We start from the raw sequence: 11,222 nt of genomic DNA on the forward strand, positions 1-11,222 counted from the left end.
AGCCACGGGTCACCCCTGTCCGCTTCCTTCCAATCAATGTTTCGTTCATGCTGAGCGCGTCAAAGTCAGCTACACCGTCTAAGTTGCTGCTTGACCTTTGTCCAAAAGTGTGTTGACCTAAAGTTGCCGCCGTGTGTGGGAGGAGCTTCTGCCAAAAGGTTTTCCTTGACGGAGGACGCTGATGATGAGAGAGCAGGTTCATTTATTCAGAGGAACTGTACAAAAATGCACGTGTCCATGAAATCCTTCAGAGATCACTGGGAGGGGCTTAACAGCAGCAGGGAACACAGTGAGAGAATAGAAAATAGTAATATTATTTTTATCAGTTTTTCCAGATGCAACGAGTTGAAATGCATTTTGTATATCTGAGCATTTTGAGTATTTCTTTTTATAAATAGCAACATTTTGAGTTCATTAATGTTTTGTTTTCATAAATTGGCCTCAATGAACAAATATTTGGATGTGAAATGTATTTATTTATTTATACATATATATATTTTGAAGTACTCAAAGATTAAAAAAAAGAATTGTAGGCTTTTATTTTGTTGTCTTCCTTTTGAATGAGCCGAAGCGTGACTGAAACCGTGACGCGGTCAGAACTGTGATCCGTTGCACCCCCCTTCAGTGACGCCATGGAGACGAGCCGTTTGATTGGTCATCAGAGCGTTGAGCAGACTTTGATCACCATCTTCCTCGTTTTCCTCCTGATCTGTGGGTCTTTTGGCTCTCAGCTCTAACCAATCTGCCCGTTATTTTCTGACCTCTGACCTCAAACCTGTGTTTTTCCAGAGTGTTGTGCTCATTGTTTCTGGTTTTCAACATTTTCGGTGTTTCCTCAGTGAAGTTTGTGGTTAAATCTTTGTTGTTTGTGTAGCACAGTTATTGTCAAGCGTTCTAAACTGTCTGGAAACAACAACGGCTGCATAAACGGCCTAACAGGTGACCTTTTAGAGGTCAGCAGGAACGTCTGCAGCATGGATCTGCTGCTGATCGTCTAGGTACACTTTGCTGTCAGTTTACCAACACCTGCCTCTCTCTCTCTGGATCTTCTAGGAGAAGAAGCAGCAGGAAAAACTGGCGTTTGAGCGCCACCTGCAGCAGAAGCAACAGGAGCACACTCAGCTGCTCCTCATGAACGACTCTCACAGGAAAAACATCCTGAACTCCGTCCGGAAGGTAGAGCTCGCCTCCGTGTTTCTTTCCTTTTTAAGGATGGGTCAGGTCAACTATCGTCTAAGAACTTAACAGCTGCAAAAAGCTCTCAAACTAAGACAACCTGTGTTAAGGACCTAAAACACACAAAGACACTCTCACTGTGGCCGGAACAGCTTTTTTCTTCTCCCTACTGTCAGTCCGATTCCATCACATGATTCAGATTCAAGATATGTATTATCAGTATCAGACACAATGGAATTTTTCTGAAGATCTTCAGGAAAAACAAACACCTAACAATATGCTACAGGGACAAGGTTGGGGAGAATTGTTTGGGGGTTTGTCCATGGCTGTGGGTGCTGGACGCTGCCCTGCAGGAGGCGCTGTGGCTTGAACAGCTCTGGAGAGGAAGATGGTCCTCAGTCTGCTTTTTTACACCTGATGCTCCTGAACCTACTGCCTGATGGTAACGGGATAAAAGGGCCGTTGTCCGGGTGGGAACAGTCTCTAGCCAAACACCGAGCCCTTCTCCAGATCCGGTAGTCGACGTCCCGCTCCCCCCTGTGCCGTCCTCGCCACCCGGGCCGGGGCGCTTCTGTTGTGGAGGTTCTGTACCACACTGTCAGACTGAGACACCAGGCGCTCTCAGGAGACTGTCCCGTCTGCTAGAGGAGCCTTTCCCACCAGGTGTGAGGCGTTCACTGCCCATGAAAGGTCAGAGGACATGTGGATGTCCACACGCATGTTCAGTCCTCCTGCTGTAACCCATCATGACCTCCTTTGTCTTGTCAGTGGTCGGGACAGGATGGTTTCTGGAACAGGTTTTGGACCTGAGACCCACTACGGTGGTGTCGTCTGCAAACCTACTGACCATGTAATTGGATGCATGACAGAGCAGTCATGGGTAAACCATGTGAACAGAGGGGGCTTAGCACACAGCCCTGTGGGATACCTGTGTTGAGGGTCGTGGGGCAGATGTGAATTGGCCTAAGCTCATCACCTGGAGGCTGTTGGGGCTGTGTTGGCAAACCCAGGCTGAGGGGCTTCAGCAGGTCTGGTGGGACGGTATTAAACGCTGAGACGTGAGACACGTGGGGCCACAATGGTCACAGCTGGACTTCAGGAAGTGGGCGTGGCTTCATGTGGTCTGGCAAGCAATGACCTCTGACCCGAACCTCCTAGAGCACATCTGGGACCAGCTGAAGCAGAGACTGGATGATTGCTCCCGAATAACCGCTATTGACGGTCCATGTTTGGTGTTTGAGGCCATCTTTAGGACCTTCAGGGGAAAAAATGTCAAACTGATGAAAATGTCTCTTCTTCTCGTTCGTTAATAACATCGTTAGTAACATCAAGAGGAACTTTGATGCTTTCATCAAATTCAGACCATCTTCTTCTCTCTTTTCCTTTTCCGTTCGGTCCAACACAATAGATTTTCAAATTTGATTAAATGAATAAAGTTTGGCCTCAATTACAAAAGGGGTTTATTCAGACATACCTTTGGTTTGTCTGAAGATTAATAACCCCTCTTGTTAAAGTAAAACATGTCCAACACAAGAGGCCCTCAGCTCATATCTGTCTGCCCAGCTGTTGGACAGGTTAAAAAAAAGAACCAAATAGGAAAATCTGTCTGTAAATGATTGTGAGTGGAGTGAATGTGCAGGGGGGGGGGGTCCTAGCGTTCTATCTGCTCAGTCTAACCTGGTTCTACTGGGTTGAATCTCAGCAACAGGAGCGGGAGGAACTGGGCTTCAACGAGCAGCAGAGGGCTCAGGAGGCGGAGAGGCTGGTGCTGCTGGAGAAGGTCCGGCAGGCGGAAGACACCATCAGCGGTCGCATCGGCACCCTGCTGATGGACAACAGCAGGTAGCAGCGGAGGAGACGCAGCGCTGGGGACTGTTTTTACTGCTGCTCGTTCACTGGATGATTCCTTGGATCTGTGCAGGCAGGAGACTAACGCAAAGTTTCTCCAAGACATGGAGGAAGAGCGGTGAGTGACGCCATGACACCCCTGAGAGCGGATGAGATGCTTCAGGACAGGCAGCACATTCAGCAGACAGCGGCTCATTGTCAGTTCACATCAAGTGTCATCTGCAGACATTTAGCTGTAAACATGCTGTCATGAGTCGTATGCTCCTTCATGGGACGATCCTGTACATGTATGTCTGCTGGGTTCTGTGCTCCACGTCCCAATTTATCCTCCACGTTTGGAGAAAACGACCCGACTGAAGACCAGCGTGTGAAACGTGCAGCTCTCTCTGTTCTGCACACCTGAACCATGAAGGTGATGGAGTCATTTGTTCAGACTGAGCGGCTGGACTCTTCACACACAGACATGCATGCAGGCCGGGGCTGCATGGGGCGTGACGACTGATCGTCCAGCACACATGTGGATATGAATGAATGGTTGTTGAACACCTTCATCCTGCACAGAACCTTTGACTGTGTCTTCCTCGTAACGCGTGTGTCTGTCAGCATACGTGTAGCAGCGGCAGGGTTTTGACCTCCTCTCTGCAGGATTTACATGGAGCAGCTGACGGCCATCACACAGCAGGAGGCCAGTTCACTGCGGGAGAGGGAGGTTGCAGGTACGAAGCTGAGAGCTCATTCAGCTGAACCCTTCATACCTCAGAGAGCAGGTTGTAGAGCAACCCTCAGAAATGTGTGAGGGCATCAAAATACCACTCTAGGGTTGATTGAAGTGAAGAAGGAACATTATAATTCTGCATGATAGAGACTCTCTAAATGATTATCTGTTGGACTTTTTGAAAGTCTTTACTGTTTCTTATTCTGCCGTTTATCAACGACGGCTGAAGGGAAGTAACGGTCCAGAGGACATGCTATACATAAAAGCATGGAAAGAATTTGGGAATGTAGTGATTTATGAGGTGAATGAGTGATGCCGTTCCTTTGTTCTCTCTGCTGTTCTCAGCTGCGATGCAGAAGATGCTGTCGGACAGCTGTGCCATGAGCGTCCTGCAGGAGGCAAGTGACCATCGCAGACAGAGCCTGGTGTCTGAAGCCTGCAGAAGGTCAAACATGCACCTTCACTCACACGTATCAGCAGATCACAGCACTGCAGCTCTGGTGTGTAGTAAACACAGATCCTTTTCCAGTTTGGAGACTTTGGACAAGAAGTTTGACAAGATGCTCTCTCTCCAAGTTTTGGACAAATCTAAAGCCATTGCTGAGATCTTACAGGAGGTACTGGGTCCAGACAATGGCACTGATGGTGGAGAAACGAGACCCCAAGTGACAACTGCATGTGGTCTGCACAGGAGGAGATGCAGAAGGCGGCTTTCCAGGCCCTGCAGCTGCAGAGGGACGCCGTCCACTCATACATCCGCAGTCAGGTTTGTGCCCATAGGGTGACCCTTCTAAAAGCACCTGCACCTGAACACCACTATCTTAAAGGTGAAAGGAAATTCAAAGGCAACTTTTGCTCATTTTTGTAATTTTCCTCAGCTCTTGCTAATAGAGCAGCTTCCTAAATCCCTGTAGCGTAACAGTGGAGTCAGGAGGCTGCAGCCATCTCATCCGCTCATCCAGCATGAGCCGGCTTCATTCTGCCCTCTCACTTTTCCCAGATCAAGCTTATAGAAGGGGAATTAATGCAGCTGACTAAACTGGAGATTAAAAGACGCACTCTGGACTCTGAGAACTTGGAGGTGGGTGTTGCTGCTGACTTCGTTTGCTCGTCCACATGCACCTGATTTCCTTTTTTTGCCTTGTAATCTTGAGAATCAGGTCTTTCCTCCATGTCATCCTCCATGGAAACCCTTTGTCTTTGTCAGTGGAGTCTGAGCAGAAGGCTCTGATGAGGGCTTTCTCTGTGCAGGAGGTCCTGGTGGAGGAGCGGGCCGCCCTCAGCGACCTGCTGCAGCAGCTGATGAAGCAGAGGAGCCAGAGAGAGCAGGAGCTGCAGCAGGTGTTGGTGAGAACCGCTCTGCTTCTGTCAGGAGAGACATGAAGGCCACGCAGGAGGCTGGCTGGCTGGCTGCTTGATGGGGAGGCTGTCTGATCCCAGAGGATGGAGGCTTTGATGATGGGGGACGTTTGGTTTAGCTGCTGTCTTAGGTGGCTTTGGACACAGTCTGGACATTATTGATACAAAGAAGAAGAAGAAATCCAAAGTCCACCTATTAGGATGAAGTCTTTACTCCAACTTCTGATTCTGATGAAGCTGAATATCAACCAATCTAAGCTGCTCTGGATTTACATAAACGTCCCTCTCCGGTCACCTTTTGATCTATTTTCAGAGCGTCTTTTCATGATGATGCTGATGGAAAATCCAAAACCTGTGTCCTTTTCCAGGACAGAGCCGCAGAAATTCACCTCTGAGTTTTGGGCGGGACCGTTGCCACGAAGCAACCCCCCTTCCCGACATCTTTCTGTTTCCATGTTTCTGCTAGCTTACAGCCCCTCCCACCCCCATCCTAACGTTAGGGGTGGAACAGAAGCAGCAGCATCAGGTCCATCCATCCGTCCGGTTCTGATCCAGATTCCAGCTGGATTTAGACCAGGAAAACAGAGACGGTCCTGGATCTGTTGGTCTGCAGGTGGATGATCAGAAAGGGGCGGAGCTGGGAGACTTTGACTCCGCCCACTGTAGTTTATACATAACTACTACAAGATTTTTCAAAAGGAATTTTCTTTCTGCTCCTGAGTGACCTGGATTCATGTTAAAACAGTAAAACATCATTTTCCTAGAAGCTTTACTGAATTCAGATAATGAAATGACATTTCAAATGCTTGCTGTCAAATAACTAATATGAGGGACTGTTTGATGTCAGGTTTCTCAGCACTTATTTATTTTAGTATCAGTACAATATTAACAGTTTTAGTTCCATTCTGTGGTTTTATACCACAGTCCGGGAATACTCGACTCTGATTGGCTGCAGGGGTCCATTAATAAGTGACAACAGACGCCTGAAAAAGAAGTTCTTTGGTTAGCAAAGCCTAAGTCAAAGGCTCAGTTATCAAAAGTTTTTTGATAAAGTTAAAGACTCACTCTGATAAAAAAGGTGTTTTAGTGTTTTTAACATGTTCTTGTAATATAAAAATATAAAAGGAAAATTCAGATTAAACTGTATTTGTGAGGATTTCTTTATTCAAGTGAATCAGGAGCAGATAAGAAAATACTGTTGGAAAAATCTTGTAGTGACGTACAAACTACAATAGGCTGGGGGCCTAGGTCTCCAAGCTCCGCCCCTTTCTGACCATCCACTGTCAGACCAACAGATCCAGGACCGTCTTTGTTTTCCTGGTCTGAGCTGGAATCTGGATCAGAACTGGACGGATGGACGGATCTGATGTTGCTGCTGTTGTTGTAGCACCGCTAACGTTAGCTTGGGGTGTGAGAGGCTGTAAGCTAGTTGAACAGCATGTAATCGATGGTCCCGCCCACAACTCAGAGGTGAGTTTCTAATGAGCTCCTGCCGCTCTGCAGAAACTATGTCTTGAAAACAACACAGGTTTTTGGATTCTGGCTAAACGGCTATCATCATCGATTAAAGAGCAGCGGGAAGGACTTGACAATAGATCAGTAGATGAAAAGAAAATTCACCTGGTCTGCCGTTCTCCACTTCCTGTTTGTATTCATGTGAGAACTGATTTGTGGTCTCCAGGTGGAGATGGAGCTGAAGTCCGAGTCCAACCAGCAGAACTATTGGATGATCCAGTACCAGAGGCTGCTGGATGCCAAGCCGCTGTCCCTTCGCATGCAGGTACAGTGGAAGCTGCTGGGAGAATGGGACCACCTCGGTTGATGGTTCTAAACCCGAGCTTTCCGTGCAGGAAGCAGGGGTGGAGAGAGAGTTGGTCCACTTGCTGTGCAGACTGTCGGCTCAGCACTATCTACCTATTGTGGCCCATCACCGGCTGACCGCTGAGGCGCTGAGGAACATGAAGGCCTCTGACCTGAAGAAGGTCAGTGTCAGAACATTTCTGACAAACAGCCATCAGTCCGGTTCCATGTTAATACTGACACTCAGACAAAAAGCTGGACCGTGAATTAACTACATTTTCTTCAGTAAAAACTTTGATCAACTGAAAGCTTGATTGACATGTTTGTTTTGTAGTTGGGGATCAATGAAACAGGAATTCAAAAAGCTCTTCTGACCTGGGCTCTGGGTCACCAGCCTACAGGTACGCTTGATTTCACTCACAGGTAAATTCATGAATCCACAGGGACTTCTCCTGTTCTACAAGCATAAAGCACAAAGAAGGAAGACGTCCCACAAAGACAGTCTGCAGTAGAGACAAACGCTCCAGAGACCAGAGACAGACGACGGCTCTGAATGTCCAGATTCAGTCACGTCTTCCTGGAATCACTTTTGACAGCCGTGTTTGTCATGTGTGCATCAGCAAACCGCAGTAAAACAAGTCCATCCATCCAACCATCCATCCATCCACACATCCATCCATCCACGCATCCATCCACACATCCATCCATCCATCCACACATCCATTCATCCATCCATCCATTCATCCATCCATCCATCCATCCATCCATTCATCTCATCCATCCATCCATCCATCCACACATCCATCCATCCATCCACACATCCATCCATCCATCCACACATCCATCCATCCACGCATCCATCCACACATCCATCCATCCATCCACACATCCATTCATCCATCCATCCATTCATCCATCCATCCATCCATCCATCCATTCATCTCATCCATCCATCCATCCATCCACACATCCATCCATCCATCCACACATCCATTCATCTCATCCATCCATCCATCCATCCATCCACACATCCATTCATCCATCCATCCATTCATCCATCCATCCATCCATCCACACATCCATCCATCCACGCATCCATCCATCCATCCACACATCCATTCATCCATCCATCCATCCACACATCCATCCATCCATCCACACATCCATTCATCCATCCATCCATCCACACATCCATCCATCCATCCACACATCCATTCATCCATCCATCCATCCATCCACACATCCATCCATCCATCCACACATCCATTCATCCATCCATCCATCCATCCACACATCCATCCATCCATCCACACATCCATCCATCCATCCACACATCCATCCATCCACACATCCATTCATCCATCCATCCATCCATCCACGCATCCATCCATCCATCCATTCATCTCATCCATCCATCCATCCATCCATCCATCCACACATCCATTCATCCATCCATCCATCCATCCACACATCCATCCATCCATCCACACATCCATTCATCCATCCATCCATCCATCCACACATCCATTCATCCATCCATCCATCCATCCATCCACACATCCATCCATCCATCTATCCATCCATCCATCCATCCATCCATCCACACATCCATCCATCCATCCACACATCCATCCATCCATCCACACATCCATCCATCCATCCATCCATCCATCTATCCATCCATCCATCCATCCATCCATCCACACATCCATCCATCCATCCACACATCCATCCATCCATCCATCCATCCACACATCCATCCATCCATCCATCCATCTATCCATCCATCCATCCATCCACACATCCATCCATCCATCCACACATCCATCCATCCATCCATCCATCCACACATCCATCCATCCATCCATCCATCCACACATCCATCCATCCATCCATCCATCTATCCATCCATCCATCCATCTATCCATCCATCCATCCATCCATCCATCCACACATCCATCCATCCATCCACACATCCATCCATCCATCCATCCATCCACACATCCACACATCCATCCATCCATCCACACATCCATCCATCCATCCATCCATCCATCCATCCATCCATCCATCCATCCATCCATCCATCCATCCATCTATCCATACCTAGGGGTAATTTAGATGTGTTTGGACTGTGGAAGAACCTGCAGTTCTTGGAGAATGCACAGGGAGAACATGCTCAGTCTAGACAGAAAGGTTCCAGCTGGGATTTGAACCATGGCTTCATTGCTATCAGGCGAGAGTGCAAACCACTGTTCCTCCAGTCCAATGCCTTATCTTTGTATTGTACTACAGTAAAATAGTTTGAAAATCTGTATATCTGTTGGACAGCAGGACAAAGGATGATAGCTCACCTTGTTGGGCCCTAAAAGGGCAAAGGTCATTCGAGCCAAGCTGGTTCCTAAACTCTGTATTTATCCACTTGTTCAACTGCAGGTTAGGATGAAGATCTAACTAGTCCCTCACCCCCGTCTGCTCGCTCTGACATAAACGGCTCCGCTGGCGTGTTATGTGGTAGAGAAACAGGATCTAGATCAGGACAGCCTGTCTTTCCTTGCTTTTGTTCAAATCCCTTCTCAGTTCTCTTGGTCTTCCACGATAACATGTAGAGTAGCAGAACTCAAGATGTTTGACTTCATTCTAAAATGTTGCCTCCTGGCTGACCTTCTGCTGCCCCTGCAGGAGCTGGTAAGCCTGCCCGAAAGGACGACAGCAACGAGGCGGGGCCCTCAGCTCCGCCCCCACCATCCCCACCTGTCCCACAAAGCAGCTCAGCCATGCAGACCCCAAGCCCACCGTGCAGCCCAGGGACCCCCGTCACCCCCTCTGGCCCACCTCTGTTGGAGGGCCCAGGGAGTTCGGAGTGCGTGGTCTGCATGGAGACCGGGGTAAGCCAGATTTCCACAAAAACCAAGAACCAAACCAAAGTATTGATCTGCTCCATGATGTCATCAGCTGATAGTGTTTTTAGAGGGACTGAACGCCCAAGAGGAGTCAGTCTGGAATGCGGTTTAGTGTGCAGATTATTGTCATGGTTGTGCGTCTGAGGCGCCTCACACTGCTTTGTGTCTGTTCTCTGCAGTCTAAGGTCATCTTCCTGCCGTGCGGTCACGTGTGCTGCTGTCAGGTCTGCAGCGATGCTGTGCAGAACTGTCCTCTGTGCCGCAGCAACATATCCCAGCGGATTCGCCTCTACCACACCTAAAGCAGCTCCTGCTGCCCTTTGACCCTCAACGGCTCCTGTATGCATGACCTTAAAGCTGCTGTCGTATAAGGATACTACCAGGAGGAATCCTCTCTTTATACGTTTTTTCCCCACATCTGCGTCTTGTACTGTTTGTATTTGAACATTATTTTAAAAATCTTGTATTTTAAATGTTATTGTATATTGATCACAAAGTGAATGATGTAATTTCCTGGTTGAAGAGCGGCTTGTCTGAGGGGACCTCCACCAAAGATTTGTGCCTTTGACTTTGTTTTCACGTCTGTCTGGTATTTCAAACAAAGTCTGTTCGTGTAGATTTGCTAAAAAAGCTCCATAACTCTCTTTTTACATTGCTAGGAGCAAGATTTCTGCCTGCTAGGTGAGAAGTAAAAGCGTAGTAAAGTACTTCACTACCTTCCTAGAAACCCCAAAGTGCTATACAGTCACATTCACCCCCCACCCCCACGCTGATGGCGGCTCCGCTGCTAAACGCTGGCGCCAACCTTCCACCAGGAGCAAATCGGTTTGGGGGCTTCCCCAAGGACACTCTGACACATGGGCGGGAATCAAACCTGTGATCTTCTAATCAGTGGTGGCCCGCTCTACCTCTGCACTTTCTGTTCTGCTGAAAGCGTTTGGTCTGAGGGTCTGTGGTCTGTCTGTACTGCAGCATGTTGTATCTGAAACACTGACACAGTTTCCTTTTTTTGCTCCGTTTTCAGCTGGGAAGGTTAACCATCATAAAAACTAAAACCATGACTCTATGTGTGTGTGTGTGTGTGTGGGGGGGGGGGGTCTAAGTCCCGGCCGAGTCCGAAAGACAGGTTTTCTTTGCTGAGAGCTCTTTGATTCAGCAAACTGATCCAGTTTAAGGACTTGACACATCCTCCTCTCACCAACACATCTGCACTGTCTGACTTCCTTCAGTGTCGACGTCTGCGGCGCTGCTGAACTGCAGAGACCGAACGTCAACGTGGGAAACCGGCTTTCTGTAGGAACAGTGAAGCGGTTTACTCTGGTCGTTAGGTCATGTGATCACATTCTTGTGTAGCGTCGCACACGTCGTCTACGTCACACCACGCATTTGTTCACTAATGTCGACACAAATGCTCTTTGAAA

The 11,222-nt window shown here is 48.0% G+C and overlaps 1 protein-coding gene across 2 annotated transcripts in view; it reads left to right on the top strand.

Annotated features, from left to right (window-relative positions):
• Positions 1-10,862, top strand: part of lrsam1 (leucine rich repeat and sterile alpha motif containing 1) — a 32,249-nt gene extending 21,387 nt beyond the window's left edge. For both annotated transcript variants that reach the window (XM_023960676.2, XM_023960677.2), the window contains 14 exons: positions 1,054-1,176; positions 2,879-3,018; positions 3,098-3,142; positions 3,670-3,740; positions 4,085-4,184; positions 4,269-4,356; positions 4,431-4,505; positions 4,740-4,820; positions 4,991-5,086; positions 6,780-6,878; positions 6,949-7,080; positions 7,233-7,299; positions 9,581-9,786; positions 9,981-10,862. In XM_023960676.2, the coding sequence (XP_023816444.1) occupies positions 1,054-1,176; positions 2,879-3,018; positions 3,098-3,142; positions 3,670-3,740; positions 4,085-4,184; positions 4,269-4,356; positions 4,431-4,505; positions 4,740-4,820; positions 4,991-5,086; positions 6,780-6,878; positions 6,949-7,080; positions 7,233-7,299; positions 9,581-9,786; positions 9,981-10,103 (1,446 nt within the window). In that variant the 3' untranslated portion in view covers positions 10,104-10,862. The remainder of the gene's footprint in view (positions 1-1,053; positions 1,177-2,878; positions 3,019-3,097; positions 3,143-3,669; positions 3,741-4,084; positions 4,185-4,268; positions 4,357-4,430; positions 4,506-4,739; positions 4,821-4,990; positions 5,087-6,779; positions 6,879-6,948; positions 7,081-7,232; positions 7,300-9,580; positions 9,787-9,980) is intronic.
• Positions 10,863-11,222: the final 360 nt, after the last annotated feature.

This window comes from Oryzias latipes, chromosome 12 (genome assembly GCF_053564925.1).
Source record: "Oryzias latipes strain Hd-rR chromosome 12, Olatipes_Hd-rR_3.1".
Taxonomy (NCBI): domain Eukaryota; kingdom Metazoa; phylum Chordata; class Actinopteri; order Beloniformes; family Adrianichthyidae; genus Oryzias; species Oryzias latipes.